Below are 16,552 nucleotides of genomic sequence, written 5' to 3' on the forward strand. Positions count from 1 at the left end.
TCTCCCAATCCACTGCACACAACAAGCAATGTTTACTGTAGCAGCAGTAGGACCAAGAGGTCCTACTCAGAAGGACCAAGGAGGTCCAAGCTACACCATGTCTGATTTGAACAATGCACATGTAGGAAGTATTCCATCATTTCTTATAATGGCTCCGCTGCAGTAAACTGGAAGTACCTGATCATCAGGAATGCATCACAAGTGAAAAGCCAGGATGTGTTAAGATGAACAAGGCTGAAAACCTTTAGGTTACAGAAAAGATGCTGCATTTAAACTCAGTCAAATGTTAGTCTTCTTCACATGAAAGGCTCTGCATAATTACAAATATCAAGTATTCTAGTAACCTCTTATCTTAGGGATGATAAAAAATAGACACTTCAAAAATTATAAAAGGATGTTAGGAAGGGACATAATGGTTCAATCAGCAAAAGCAACTGTTTTTATTCCTGCAGGATACAGTGTTAGAATACCAACTAGGAACATTAAGGCATTTTTATTTCTTTTGGTGTTGTAGCAAGAGCAGTAAACAGAACTGAGTCTTACTGTAGCATGTATAATGCTTCATGAATTGACATTTTCTAAAATCTTTATGTAGGACAAAAAAAAAATCATCAACTATTGCATTAAAGAACTAAATTTTCCATTATGTTTTTTTTTTACAAATCCCTTACCACACTTTGCAATGCCAGTAACACATTAGAGCTGGATTAATGTGTTAACGTGTCAAAAAACTAAAAAACCTTGGTCTCTCTTCAGACCTTTGGTTCAAATCAATAACAAGTAACAGCAACCAAACAAGATGGTTTGCATCTCATTCATTACTCTTCACTCTAAAAAAGACACTGGTAAAAGAAATTTAATGTATCAAAACCTTTATACAGCATTAGAAGGATTAAGCATTTTCTTCATCAGTGAAACAAATGTGCTGAAATTTGATGTATTACTTGTCTTCTTTTGAAGACAAGCAGTGACTTTATAGACAAGGGGATAAAGTTCCCACTCACATTAGCATGATACACCAAAACTGAACAAATTTTAAATTCTAAACGCAGAAGTGAGAAATAGTGAGAGAATTCTCATGTCAGTGAGCCTTATGATTTCCTCCTGTGACAGTTTCCCAAGAAAATATTGTACACTGAAAAGCAAATGCACATGTCTTAATCCATAATAATCCATTTCAGAGAGTAACAATGAATAGCATGGGAAAATGCTCTGGACAACTACCATCTGGAAAGAAAGGATTTTCATTTCAAAACTTGCTCCAAGGAGAGATTTAAAATAAGGACAATAGGACATCTTTAAATATTTATGCAGAAATATGTGCACACTTTTAAATTTGATACAAGAAATTTTATTAATTGTTAATACCCACTGATTAGGCTGTGTTCTATATAAAGGTCATTAAACAGAAGAAAGGCAGCTGTTCTCCATTGCATACACAACAGTGAGTCTTAAAACACTGCCAAAATGATTGCATTCTGTGAGCACTTGTATAAAACTCAGAGCAAAGTTTCTCTGAACAGTTCTGGTTGAAGTTACAGCCTCAGCTACTGTCTCATTTGCTCTGGAGCCTACATTCAGATCTATTGCCACAACACAGTTCTAAGTGGTGAAAGGGTAGAATAGAGAACAGGTCACAGGACCACAGGCTATCACAAGACAAAATAATCTTCCAGTGAAGATGGCTAACTGTGCTGGTTTACTTAGGTGTGAGCACAGAAGTTCTGCTTTATTAGTCTGCAGATGTCACAAGCCAAAATCAACTGCTCTGGAGTGGGTCACTATGGGGGAACAGAGAGTGATAAATATACACAGCTAGAAAGGGTTGTCTTATGTGTCTGTGATGTGACAAGTCAGGCAGCCAGCCCGGAGCACGGACCCACAAGCTTTGCTGTTGAAAACAATGAGTTCATCTGTGGCAATATACACTGTCACTGCAACTGGTGTGGACAATTACTCAGGGACACAGAACTGGGAAAACAAAGAGGGCAGCCTCATTTCCACAGTTAAATGAGTCAGACTCTGTAGCAGACATGCACATAAATTGAGTTTATCCAGCCCTAATTTGGCCAACTGTGCCTTAACTTATTTCTAATATACACCAAATAGATGAAGATCCAAGCTTTGAAATAACCATGGGACTAGGACAGGTAAATAACAGAAGCAGGGAACTATTAAGCATTCAGATCAAAGCTAAACCCTGATTATTGCTATTTACTAGCTGCTGTAAATAGATGATCATGAAAGTTTTAATGCTGTGAATTGTCTTACTCAGCAGGTTGATGTCAGCAGAGTAATTTACATACACTGAATTAAAAGGTATTTTTACAGAAAAGAAAACTGCAAGGAATTGCTGAGATAACAGAAAAGACACAAAATTACATTATGGATCTACAAGAGTTAAACATACTAGCCCTGAAAGATTAAGTCTTTTGTTTCTAATTTCAAAAAAGATTACATTTTTAAAGTGGTGTTTGGGGGAAAAAATGCTGTCAACAGATTTTTTGAAGATTAAAAAATAATTCAAAAACTTTTTTATCATAAAATATACAACAGTCCTTGTACAGCCCTTAGAGGGAACAGAACATCTCACAACACTGTCATTTACCAATTCAGTATTACCAATTCAATCCACCTCAGGAACAATTGGTAACTTCTGCACAATTGATGTTGAGTTCAGCCAAGACACGTTTTTAGTATAGTGGTAAAAAAATATTTTTAACAAAAAGAAAATTATAAGACAGTTTTTTATTTACAGAGACAGTGTAGGTATCAACTTCTCTGTCACTAAGTCAATTGGCACGCAAACTTTTCCCTTTCTGGAGGCTGTGGGGAAGCTGGAAGGCAGCCTCTACTCATAACTACACGTCATTATCCTTCTTCCCTTTCGCCCTTTTCTGCAGCATCACAATGTCCCCCAAGGTTTCCACCAATTCACTTTCATTGTGGTAAACCCTACCACAAGCAACACCAGAACCATGGGACAAAATATTAGATTTGCAGCTCATCTAAAGGAATGAGTGACCAAGGTATTCCTTCCTAGAATGCTTATCAACTGTGATTCAGTATTCAACACAGAAATGACAGAATTCTAACAGTCATCTTCTGATGTGCTTCTTCCATACCTTAAAAGCAGCACCTCCGTGAATAACAGATTTGATGAAAATCCCAAGATCAGCTCCAGTCTCACGAGATTTGTTGCCTTTCAAACTCACACCAAGTCCAGCAGAGCCAGAATCATTCAGAGGAATCTCAAAGGTCAGCTGCTCTGTGGTTTCTGGAGAAAAAATACTGCAGTTTGGCTCTCCTTTCTGTTGGAGAAAACAAGGATGAAAGCACAGGTGAAAATATGGCATGAGTTGCATCCATGGGTTCGTAAGACAAGAAATAGTCTTCTTTTCCAGAAAGCTTGAAGAAGCAGCTTTATTTATAACCAACAATGCATTTAGCTGGCATTTTGTCACAAGATCTGCCTTAAAATGTTATTTTTAATGATACCTGGGAATATGCCTAAATAGAGGGTAAAATAGCTTAGTTCCACATGATATAAAACTGATGTTGCAGCAGAATATAGAAAAGACATTTAAACACAGCTGCATAAAAAATGTAAGCCATAAAACTCTCAACATCTTTACATGCAGCTCACAAACTGTAATGATAGTTGTACTGTTAAATCCCATTCCCCTCTGAAAATTGAGTTTCATCCTTAAAAAATTATCCTTCCCTTAAACCTGTCTGCAGAGGAAAGCTGGTGTAACAAAAGTGAGGGTGAGAATTGAAAACACGGTAACTTATTCTACACTAACTCCCTTTGTACATACTTTTACTCCACAGAGGTTTGATTGTGCTTTCTTTTTTTTTCCTTTCTGGTATAGGCTGATCCCAAGATTTTCCCCGGATTAGATTGCTGTTTACAAGACTGCCAGGTCAAGCATCCATAGCTACAGAAGATCAGAAAGAACTTTCTTTTACTGTATCTGCAGCTTTGTAGGGCTGTTGTTGTTGGGGGGGACAGGGGATGTGTAGTTGCTTGGTTTGTCTTTTTTAAAGCAGGTTAGAATCATGAAGTTAAAAAAAAATCAAATTCTTGCTCGAAATATTTATTCTGGCACACCTCAAAAATAAAATTGGAATAAGGAGACATATTATGGAATAAAGTGTTCATGGAAGGTGTTAGTGGCAAAGACCTTATGCATCACATCCCATTTTATTACACTCTTCCTTATCCATGTAACTCTAAGACAATTAATTAGCTTTTGTTTCTTGTCACTTGGACATTTTCTATTCTTTGAAACATTAATGGGAAAAAACCTAGGAAAAGGAAACACACAGACAATTACAAGTTGAAAGATGAGAGGGTGCTGCCTTCAAGGGTGTCAAAATCTTATGTTAAATTATCAAGTAGAGGCCACATGTAAGGAGGAGTAGTGCAGTATCTGGGCCAATCACCCTTTCACCTAATGAGGGATCATTTCTTGTACCTAAGCTGCAGTACCTACAGTATCAATGCAATTGTCAGCAAAGCTGCCAGCAGTACAGATGTTTTCTCAGCAGCCAGAGTAGTCCCATGTATTCAGGTATCATGCTGTCTGGTCAACAAGAAGTACGATCCCACAAATAAGTGCAGAAATTAATACCCTGAAGAAACAGTAACCACTAAGTACACTTTCATTTATTTCAGATGCCTTTTCACTGATGAGAAGTAACTGCTGGCTAGAGAGGAATCGCATCAACCAGAGAACTACCACCATCAATCTCAATCCCAATATGCACCATGTTTAAATTTTTCCTGGAATGTAACTACATGATATTAAAGTCAATACAATTTGCCTAACTGCCAAATATAAAAATGACATAGCACAAACACTGACAATTGTCTTGATACCACCATTCATCTCCAGCACCTGTGTTACTCATTTGTTCTTCTTTGTTCACAAGAAATACAGAATTCTCAGTTACAAATCTGTCAGTTTTATTTCATAGCTGTCAGGATATAGACATCCTGAATGTAATGCCCCCAAATCTATAAATTTGTAACAACTGTGAAAAATACAGAATGATAATTTGTAAACACTCCTGTTCTGACTTCAGAAGAACCAGTACAAGGAAAAAACCACTATTACTGGCCTTCTAACATAAGCATTTTGCATTTAACTTTCTCAAGGTTTTGGAGGAAAGACTTTCTACCCAATCTTTTGGTTTTTGTTTTTTTTTTTCAAACTGCACATATTCTTGTCAGTCAATTCAGAACTCTTAGATCAGAACTCCACTCAAATGGTACATCCTGTCCAAATCTGGACAGCAGAAATTCTTCTCAGGGCCCCAGAAATGTGATGTCTCCTGCCTTCAGGACAGGAGGTATTACCTTCCTGGTCCCTTAAGCAGGACAGGAGGTATTACCTTCCTGGTCTCTGATGTTTTTTCACTTTAATCCATGACACCTGCATCAGACTTGTCCCTTCTCTATGTCAATACAGTGAATATGTCTTTCCCAATACCACTAGAAAAACAGTGAGGGGGGTGTTATCACAGGACATAAAAGCTCCCAGTGCCCATGCCTATCTTAACCAGAGCAGTCACAAAGTGCTTCATAATGCTACCTCAATACAAACTTGGATTTCATATAAAACTGAATTTGGTCACTTTCAGATAAATTTTTAATGGGAATAGCTGAAGGTAATCCCTGGCACAAAGGTCTGGAAAAAAAAAAAACTTTCAAGGAAGAGATGGCACAGTATTTTTGCCAGGAAAAAATTTTGTGTCTTTTTGTTAGCTTCTTTCTCAGGAGCACCTTGTTTCACTCTAAGCTCCAAGATGCACATTACTTCTAGACTGAGGACCTCAAGCATTTGCTACCACAAGCTTGTAAAAAACCAAAGACAACAAGATCTATACATGCCCCTCAGACCAATATATGAAAACAAACCAGGCAGATGAGCCTGCCTGAATTTCAGTCGAGCGCTGGCAAAAAAAGACTGACTAGGTGGTTACTAGAAGTCTCCACTGTAAACTTACTAAGATAATGGTATCACACAATTTTTCAGTATAACCTAGTCCAATTTTAGATTCTGATGCAAACAAATTGCTAGAAGCATAGTCATAAAAAAAAGGTTACAGAGTTGTTCAGTGTTCTATATTTCCCAGCTTGTTTTAACAACACCATGCCATGCATTAGCCCTTGTAAAGTGACTTAGCACATCACTGTCTGAATGCTTAGGTGTATTCAGCAGGACACCAGAAAAGTACAGTAAATTTTTGCCAATATTTCATTTCCTATGTTTTCCTTAGTACCTAATTTGGAATCTGTAACATTTGTCTACCATTTTCCTTGCTACAATTCTCTGTGAAACAGATAATTTCAGCATATAAAAACCATAGTAAATTTAATTTAAGCTGCTTTTACCTACTACTAGAGAACTCTCTAATCTTTTCTAACGTCCTTCACAAGTTTCTTGTTCAATACAGTCCATCATTCTAAAAATGTCTCCTTCTGATTATTTATATTCAACCTCATTCTAAGATCCAGAAAAAGCTGATTTAAAAATAACGTTGAACTGTGTCTAATAGTACTATCAAAATATTTGTTACCCATAGTGGAAGCTGAATGACAATTCAATGATTTCACAGGGATGGGTAAGAGAAAAGGAGATGCACATCTACAAGTCAGTGATAAATTCACTGTAAGGCAAGTAAACTCTGTCTTTACTCCCTTGAAATTTTCATCTGCTACTCATTGTATGGCATCTGATAGCAAATGCCTGGTAGTCAGTCTACAACATCAAGACTATTTGGTGCAAATACAAGATTGAAAACTTATTTGTGTGAGGATGTGAGAAGCAGCAGAAAAGAGCAAAAACAGAGGAGAAAAAAAGGAATGAACAAAATCTAGAAGCCTGATTTCACCTTCTACTTGCTAAATGGTTTCAAATTATTACCTTGATGACAGAGCTCTTCCTAAGCAATGCCTTTTCACTGATGACCAAAAAGAGCTCTAGTCATCCTTAAGTTAACAGCTCATCAATTAACTGCTTCATCTGGGCAACTAATGTAATGAATGATGGCCCCTGTTCCTAGAATATGCAGGTATGAATATTAAATACTGATAGTGACTCACAGAGCTGGATTCCCACTGCTTCTATTTCCCTGACTGTGCTAAAACATTATCCCAAGACATCAATACTTTACAACAGAGCAACCACCATCAGCTGAATTATGGTCTGGTAAAAGAAATCCTCTCCAATGCACTAAACCTTGAATTCTATTAGAAATACTTCCTACCTCAAAATCATTCTAGAATCTAAATTCACTCAAACACAGAATGAATGAAACGAACTGCAACACAAATATGTTTCTAGCCTGGGAAAAAACTTACAGTTTAATGTTATAAATTACTGGGTCAACAACCACATCATGTATTTTCCATAACAAATGTATCATACCCCAGCAGTTCAGGAATTAAATGATAGTGTATCACTAAAGCTATTCCCTACTGCAGACATAGGAAAGTAACTGAATGGTAGTAGGATAAACAAGAAATCTTCACGTAAATCAAAGTCCAAATAGTCAAGTTATGAGTCCTCAAGATGGGCAGAGCTTTGAGATGGCCTGGCCTGTCCTTTTCACAGAATCACAGAATGGGTGAGGTTGGATGGGACCACAGTGAGTCACCTGGTCCAACCCCCCTGCTGAAGCAGGGTCATCCCAGAGCACGTGGCACAGGATTGTGTCCAGACAGTTCTTACGTATCTCCAGTGAGGGAGACTCCACAACCTTGAGCTCCTTCAGCCTTTCCTTGTAAGAGAGATGCTCCAGTCCCTCAGTCATCTTAGTTGCCCTCTGCTGGACCCGCTCCAGAAACTCCATGTCCCTTTTGTAGTGAGGAGCCAGAACTGGATACAGCACCCCAGATGTGGCCTCACTAGGGCTGAGTAGAGGGGCAGGATCAGCTTGCTTGACCTGCTGGCAATGCTCTTCCTAATGCATCCCAGGATACCATTGTCCTTCTTGGCCACAAGGATACACTGCTGGCTCACGGACAGCTTGTTGTACACCAGGACCCCCAGGTCCTTCTCTGGAGAGCTGCTTTCCAGCAGCTCAGCCTCTGCTGGTGCCTGGGGTTATTCCTCCCCAGGTGCAGGACCCTGCATTTGCCTTTGTTGAACTTCAGACAGTTCTTCTCTGCCCATCCCTCCACAGCCCTCTGGAGTATCAACCCTGCCCTTTGTGTCCCCAGCAAACCTGCTGAGGAAGCATCTGCCCCTTCCATCCGTGCCACTGATGAATAAGTTAAAAAACTACTGGACCCAGTATTGAACCTTGGGGGACACCACTAGTGCTAGGCCTCCAACTAGATCCTGTGTCATTGATTACAACCCTCTGGGATCTGCTGTTCAGCCAGTTCTCAATCCACCTCACTGTCCACTCATACAATCCTCACTTCCTGAGTTTGCCCATGAGGACCCTGTGAGAGAGAGTGTTGAAAGCCTTGCTGAAATCGAGGTAGACAATGTCTCTCATCCCTCCAGGTAGTTGCCTCATTGTAAAAGGCAAGCAGGTTGGTCAAGCATGATTTACCTTTAGTGAATCCATGCTGACTACTCCTGAAAACCTTCTTGCCATCCATGTGGACAGAGTACCCTGAGTCCTCCTTCTTGCTGTTTTTGAAGATGATCATGAGTGGCCTCACCAGTTCTCTCAGCACTCGTTGATGCATCTGTCAGGGCCCATGGACTTGTGGATGTCAAGTTTGCCTAGGTGTTCTCTAACTCAAATCTCCTTGACCAAGGGAAAGTCTGCTTTCCAACATTCCCTTACCCTGCTCTCCTGGGTCAGAGATTCCTGAGGGCTGGCCTTGTCAGTGCAGACTGATGCAAAGAAGGCATTCAGTAACTGACTTCTCTGTTACCAGAGTCCCCTCTCTGCTTAGTAATGGGCCCACATTATCCTTGGTTTTCTTTTTGTTATTGAAGTATTTGAAGAAGCCCTTCTTGTCCTTGACATTCTTGGACAGATTTAATTCCAGATGGGCCTTGGTCTTCCTTGTCTCATTTTTACTTACTCTCACAACCTCTCTATATTCATTCCAAGTGATCTGACCCTGCTTCCATCTCCTGTGTATTTCCTGCTTATTCTTGAGTAAGGACAGGTGTCCTCTATTCATCCACAAAGGGTCCTTGCCCTCTTTGCCCACTTTCTTGCTCATTTCTTTCCTTTAAGATGGGTTCATTGAAGGCAGAAATACTCTTAAATATTAATAAAATTTACTCAACAGAGACACAGGTTAAAGTTAAAATCAAATCAAACCAAAAGAAACACCTCATAACCAAAAAAAACCACCAACACAAAACCAAAAAAGCACCCAACACTTCAAGAATCAGTCTCCACTGCTCACTTTGTCCTTGCCACTGTTCACTTTGTCCTTTTTGGGCAGTTTTGCTAAATCTTAGCCTGTCATCTTTCAATGGCTTCCACAGCTGCAACAAGCTCTGAGCAGTCCCCTCTAGATATGCACATCTCTGTTCCCAGTTGTCTCTGCAGGCAGCCTGGTAGTGTTTGTTCTCTAATATTTATAGGAGTCTGTGAGCCTCAGCTTCTGCTCAAAGCTGGTTGTACCATCCAGCATTCTAGAGAGTTCCCAACCACTCTCAGTTGCTTGGGGAAGACAAGGATCTCTCTCTGCCGGACCAGAGGGCAGCGGGCTGACGTTGTCTAAGGGGCAACCCTTCCGCCTGACGTGCAGACTCAGCGCTTAAACACAGCAGAGCAAATAACCAAACAGATACCATCCCTCACAGGGGAAATCAGGACAGGAATGTTTTAATCTACCTGTACACCTGCATGGAACTTCAGTAAAATCAATTCTGACATTTACTAAATCACCAGAAACCAGACAGAAAAGTTCAGAAGAGTTTACATGAAGGTGAGAGAACACAGAGTTTGCTAGATTTGAGAGCAGAAAGCCCTGATAACATAGTACTAAATAGCATTCAGCAGTGCAGTCTGAAAACCTATATCCAAGGATACATTTGATTCATTTATCTTCTACCCATGATTTTAATTTTTAGAAGCATATCTATACCTGAGGTCTCTGACTATAAAAGACTATAATAAAGGATTCTTAAAAACAACTAAAACTTTACTGCTCTCACTAATAAATTCTCAGTAGTTTAGAGATCACATAGAATACACTTTTAGCCTTCTCCTACTCCCACAACAGAAAAAATTTGCTCTGTTCACCAATGCAATCAGAACTGTAACCTTTGAAAAAAGTACTGTGCATTTTATTCTTCCCATTTCTACTTAGTCCATAGTTACATTTACAAAGTATTGTGTTAACCCTCTGTCTATCATGGGACACCACTTTCAGTTAGTCCTTTTATTTCATTTTACAACGCCTGGTCTCATTGACCACAGCACTTTTAATCTGTGTATTTATGATAATCTAATGCTAATCTCTCACTGGAAAGGTTGCCTTATTTATCCTTATTGTTCTTTTGCCAAAAGAGAAGCTTACAAAAAAAAATTAGCTCTCATTTAAGGCAGGAAGGAAATAGCATTTGTTTAACACAACAAGAGACCTTTCACTACCTGTCTTGTGCCCTTGACCAACACACTATTATGGCCTTTCAATATGCTGGCTGCCCCTTGCCTGGCTGCTCGTTTCTGATAAGAGATGTCATCTCCCTGGGGTGCCATTCAGAGCCAAGCGCAAAAGGCAAAAGACCCAGGAGGGTTATTTTCAAAGGTTTATGAAGGAAATAAGACATTTGCATGCTTCTGCAATTACTTTCTGAGAAAAATATTTAAATTGTGGCACCATGTAACTATTATTGGCAGAAAAGCTTGAAAAGAAGATACCCCCTTACCCTGTGCTAAATGTTCTTTCCAAGTGCTTAGCCACAATTAAGAAATACTCTGCTGACAGTTCAGTCATTCACTCACTATAAAAATCTGTGCTGTATTTTGCAATAGCTATACTGTAGTGCTCTTGAAAATAATACTCAAAGGTAATACAGTGTTGTAATCTTGTCACAATCTAGTAAATAACTGGAGTCATTGCTGCATGTATTCATCTTTAGCATTTTGACAGATGCTTTCATGTCGGCTTCTTTAAAATCACCTGTACTCCATACTGCAATAAAAACTAAATGGTCACTAATGGCACACCCTGCTAAGACAAAAAAACCAATAGCAAATCCACAGAGATATATTATACTGTACTTGGATACTTTTAACATTAACACAGTACGCTACAAATTTGTGTCATATTAGATAGAATGGGTCTGGTTTGAATTATGTAAACTCCCTGGAGTTAAAGCTTTGAAAAGTGACAAAACTAGATTCAGTTCTTCATCCAGTGCATATACAGTGCATTTCAGTTTATTACTTGATGTCACCAGACACATCAGAAATGAAGATTCTCCAGTTTGCTTGACATGCATATTTGAGAACACACAGCAGATTTTACCCATGGAAATGGTTTGCCCTCACAAAAGCTTTGTATTTGCAATTCAGTGTGCATTGTTCTTCAACTTTTAAAAACACAGTCTCATTTAACCTTTTAAGTTACATAGGGAGATACATAGGGAGAAAAATTAACTAGTTCAGTCCTCAGTCAAGGCAAGTGTCACTGTGAAAACACCCATTTTCAGTACACATATGTGGTTAGCCATGTGCTTACGCACCCTACTGAGCTGGAGCCTTATGCAGTTAATATACCTTGGCCCTTAGAACCTTAAAATCTTATCACACATGAAGATGGAAGACTGCATGGTATTTTCTGGGTGAATTTAAGATTGTTGCTACTGTGTAATTTCAGAATATATGCTGGGCTAACTGGTCAGAACACTGTGATGTACAAATCCAACTCTCTACTCCTTTTACTGGTTACTGTTTTAAAGGGATGGTAAACAAAGCAATAAGCAGTGTACAATTCTTTTATGTCTACTTCAAACACCACGTGCACACGTTTTACATTAAGGCAGCCTAGGAAACCTTTTGTCATGGATTCTAAGGCAGATAGACTTTTGGAAACGTTCATATGGAATATGGAATAAATCTGGTGACCCTTGTAAATGGCAAGGCAAGACTTAACAAATGCCCAAATACTTTGGTTTTATTACATGCAAATACTGCAGATCTGGATAAATGGATATAAAAATATATGAAGACTCAATTTCTGTTAAGAGCCAAATTTTATATGCCTCTGTTCCGATGTATACATACTTATGATTTCATAGATCAAAGTGGGTTGCCAAACAATTTTGGGCAACCTCAGATCTGAGACTGATGCTACCAAGTAAAAAGTTTTCATTTCCCAATGCTCTGAGGTAGGGTTCCTAAACTTAAGAGTTTTGAGCAGTAATCGTATAAGCAAATATATTATCTCACGGTACAAGTAATATTATCCTTTTCTCTCCTTACTTGTATCCACTCTAACTTTTTCTTTACCACCAGGCAGAGCACCATCAGAGGTTCTTGCAGGCAATGAGTTTTATTACCAGTTCTTTCAGATCATCCATTTCAGGTTACTCATATTTGCTGGAAAATAGGAAGAGTGGGATCTGAAAGACATATCATTGCTGGATCATAAGACTCTGATGGGCTTGACAGAGAAAGCAATAGCAGACCTGTTACAATAAGGTCTCTGCAGCCTCGAAAGGCTGACAACTGCTATCACATGGAAAATCATGTTTGCTGTGCTGGTAGCTATAGGGGCACTTCACTGCATTTGAGAGATCAAAGATGGGCCACTTTCTAAAGACACATGAACTCCTCAAACAATTTATTCCCCTTTGATAAATTAGGGAGTCCCACCGAAACCGGAGATAAAGTGACACTTTGTGCCACACAGGAAAGATTGTCACGTTCCTTCTTAACAGCAATCTCTTACTGACTCTTGTAAAGACCACAGTAACTAATCAACAAACCTCAATGCACAGTTTCCAGTACTCTAAGCTGTAATGAACTAGTAACCATTTTCTGAAATATAATGAAACCTGAAAACCTTTGAGGGGCTGCACTACAGAATATTTTCTCTTTAAAAATATACATTTGTATATAGACGCAATCCACACTCTTTCATCATTCGAGATGAAGAGAAACTACAGGTCCAAAAAATACACTTCCCTTCAAAAGCCCTCATAAAAAAACCTCAGGATTTTTAAAAAATCTTCATAGTTTATAAAGTTTTTCACAATGAAAAGTGCCGTGTGTATCCTTCACTTCATTATGCAGAACAATTCAAGAACTCCATCTTGTGTATGCTATTAAAGTCCAATGTATACTTCTTTTTTTCCTATCCAGTTCATCTCCCTTTGAATAGAGATAACACAACAGAATTGGTACTTGCTGGAATCCTTTTCTGACTGAAATTTTTTGTCCATTTCGGGGTAACTGAGCACTAGAATCACAGTTTTGACCTACAAAAACAGCTGCAAAAATGGTTAAGTCTAGGCTATAATTTCACTTATTATTTCCTGCACATAAAGAGGCAAGCAACAATTAAAAGGAAGTAATAGAAATTAAGCTTTGAATATTAGAAACAAGAAGGCCAACTGGTTTTCCTTCAGGCATGTAAGTTCAAGGCAGTGGAAGGAATTAACTAGGGGAAGACTAAAACATAAAAGTTAATCACACGGTAAGTAGAAAAAAATGCTTGATTGAACTTGTCACTCATCCTGCTTCCTTCTCTCCTGTGTAGCACATGTGTAAACAAAGACTTAAAGACCAATGCTACATTCAATAAATTGTTGTTCATTTAGCTTTTGTTGTAAAAATGCTAGTTTGTTCCCTTTCACCCTACATTCTTCAGGGATCCGTGAATATGCCAAGAAACCATAGAAATAGTGATTACAGTTGAAACTGGTAAGTCAAAGAAATCTTTAAAACAAAAAATAAAGTACATGCAAAACTTACACTGTATATGCTCCAACTTACAGAAAAATGCATGTAAATATTTTTTGTGCTATACTCTTTCTGGCAATTGCAGACCAGTCACATTCCTCTGCTTATGTGCACCACATAGAATAAAAATTGCAAAGGGTCATGGCATAGAATGGGTTACACCAGAGCTGTTCTTATTCAAGTAGCTTTTCTTTTTTTACCAATGCAGGGATAAAGAAAGAGAAAGGGGAGTGAGAGATCTTTATATCATTATTAAAAGAAATGGTACCTTCAGATCACACATTTTCCCTAGAGAAAAAACACCATGCAACAAATATACATGATCAAAACACTATTTTCAAAACACAACAGAATGATAGCCACAGTTTGATGTGCATTCCATTTACTTGGAAAATCTAAACCTCTTCAGTTAAGTCAGTTTTTCTCTGTAATATTCACCATCCTTCAGAAAACATTTTTACACAGTTTAAAACCCAAATGCACCTTAAAGAACGCACTAATCACCGGCCACTCTGTAGGCTGTGGTAAAGTGAATCAAAATCTTCCCCTAAGTTTTGGAATTAAGCTCCTTACTTAGCTGCTACACTGTCAACAGCTGGCACGAATTACTGGGAACATTTGGCTAACTGGATAATAAGGAGGATGGGCTGTGGTTGGTCCAAACACTACTTCACTGATCTGCTTCAATATATATATATAAAAAAAATCTCATTAGATCCTTCTTTTCTTTTTTTTTAAAAAAACTAATAACCCTACAAAGATTGGGTTTTCAATTTTATTCCCTCGTTATGTGAAAACAATGTAACTGTATAACTCTCAGATGTTGCACAGGCTAGTGTAACCAAAGCCCAAATTCCCTATAATTTAATAATGCCTGTTTGCAACACTGATTCATCCTCACCCGTATCACATCTCCACTGCTGTGGCAAAGCTTTACTACTCTGAATATATTTTTCTACTTGCTAAAAATTCATAAGCATAGATCACTGTAACAAAACCCCCAAACCCTGCTCCCATCTATCTTACCAAAGAGAAAATATTCACGAGACCAAGCTTTCTCCAAGCCACAGCTTTCAAATTATATTATTACAGACCCGTGCAACCAAATGCCACCCATTGTGACTTTGTCACATTATTTGCCTTGTACCCACTCAGCTATCAAATTCTCTCCAGAAATCCAGGTAGAAACCCAGTTCTAGTGGAGCAATATGCTCAAAAGTGGGTTTGTGCATGGCCCCTAGGGGGTCCAACTTCCAGAGGCATCTTTGCCGCAGGAAGCTGCAGGGGAATGGGCACGTTTACTAGGTGGTCCTTCTCCTTTTCCTTTCCACAGGTAACATAGAATCTAAAGAAACCATCTCAGATTACAGTCCCTGGAGAACTGCTGAAAGCAGGAACAAGTCTGATATAAAGCAATTACCCTATTATTGCCAGGCATTAACAAAATCCCCAAATATCCAGGTAAATTCTGCATGCATGTTACATAGTCAGAGCATTCAGTTACAGCTGTCCTTGAAAAACATTGGATTATCCACTGCCTTTCCTTCCAAAAACAAACATTTAAAGGGCTGGCATTTTTCTCCTCTTTGATCAAAACAGTACTGTAACTTCTGAGGCAGAAGAGGATTAGTCCAATGTAATATCATGACTAAAGCTAAAATCAAACAACAAAGCTAAACCAATTTTATTTTTTTTTTAATCTTTGCTGAGACTGTTCTCAGACATCTCATGAATTCTAACAAGTATCATGTTAGCATCAACATCTGGTAGGTTAGTGGTATGGTAACTCACACTTTTGCTGTGAGCTACCAGATGTTGCTGAAGGGCTTTTTAATTTAGAAGGGCTGGGTCCATAAATTTATCTAATGTATTTCAGTAATTCACATTTGTATTATGTTGAACTTCATTGGGATAACAAGACACACAGAGCAGCATTAGAATTCACATATCATCACTGCTACAGTGAGGGCCATCACTTGTGCAACATTTTTTCACAGAGAAAGCAATCTAAGCGAAGGTCAAGCCAGAAGGATAAATGTGGCTACTTTCTGGATTTCAATCATGCCAGTCATAAGTAAATCACCTTTTGAAAGGTACTTAATCCTTGCTGTAGAGACTGGAATTTAATAGCAGGCAATTGTGGCAGGTAAAAATTATAAATGGCTTTTAGATTCTTCAGTCTTTTATACCCACACACTGCTACAGTGATTTCCAAGAGAATTTGTACTATGACAATACAGAATAACACACAATTTTGGGGGAAGAGGAGAGGGAAAAGATGAATACACACTTTTTCAAAAAGTACATTTTCAAAGTAATGTGCTTTATAACTTAAAAAACCAGCAAGAAAAAAATGTTGATGGGTAGCCTTTTCAAAAAATAAGCTCTTATTTAGAAGAACTTGTGCAAGCAAAGAAATCCTAAACTGAATAGATAATTTCATACTTTAAGACTCAGAAGTTTCCCTCTGATCTACACAGGCACTGAGTGTACTAAACAGAGCAATACAATGACCGACTTTGGGGCTTTGGGAATCACCACCAACAAATGCCCACTTACAAGGCTGAAAACTTCCATTATACTCCTTCAAAAATGACACAATAAAAAAGGAAAATGAATATAAAAATAGTTTTTCCAGGACACTTTA

At 38.4% G+C, this 16,552-nt stretch overlaps 1 protein-coding gene across 1 annotated transcript in view; it reads right to left on the reverse strand.

The window, feature by feature from the left end:
• PARD3B (par-3 family cell polarity regulator beta) overlaps window positions 1-16,552 on the reverse strand; it is a 398,218-nt gene that overhangs the window by 196,845 nt on the left and 184,821 nt on the right. The window contains exon 11 of the mRNA XM_032694000.1: window positions 3,126-3,311. Within this exon, the coding sequence (XP_032549891.1) occupies window positions 3,126-3,311 (186 nt within the window). The remainder of the gene's footprint in view (window positions 1-3,125; window positions 3,312-16,552) is intronic.

Source organism: Chiroxiphia lanceolata, chromosome 7, assembly GCF_009829145.1.
Source record: "Chiroxiphia lanceolata isolate bChiLan1 chromosome 7, bChiLan1.pri, whole genome shotgun sequence".
Taxonomy (NCBI): Eukaryota; Metazoa; Chordata; class Aves; order Passeriformes; family Pipridae; genus Chiroxiphia; species Chiroxiphia lanceolata.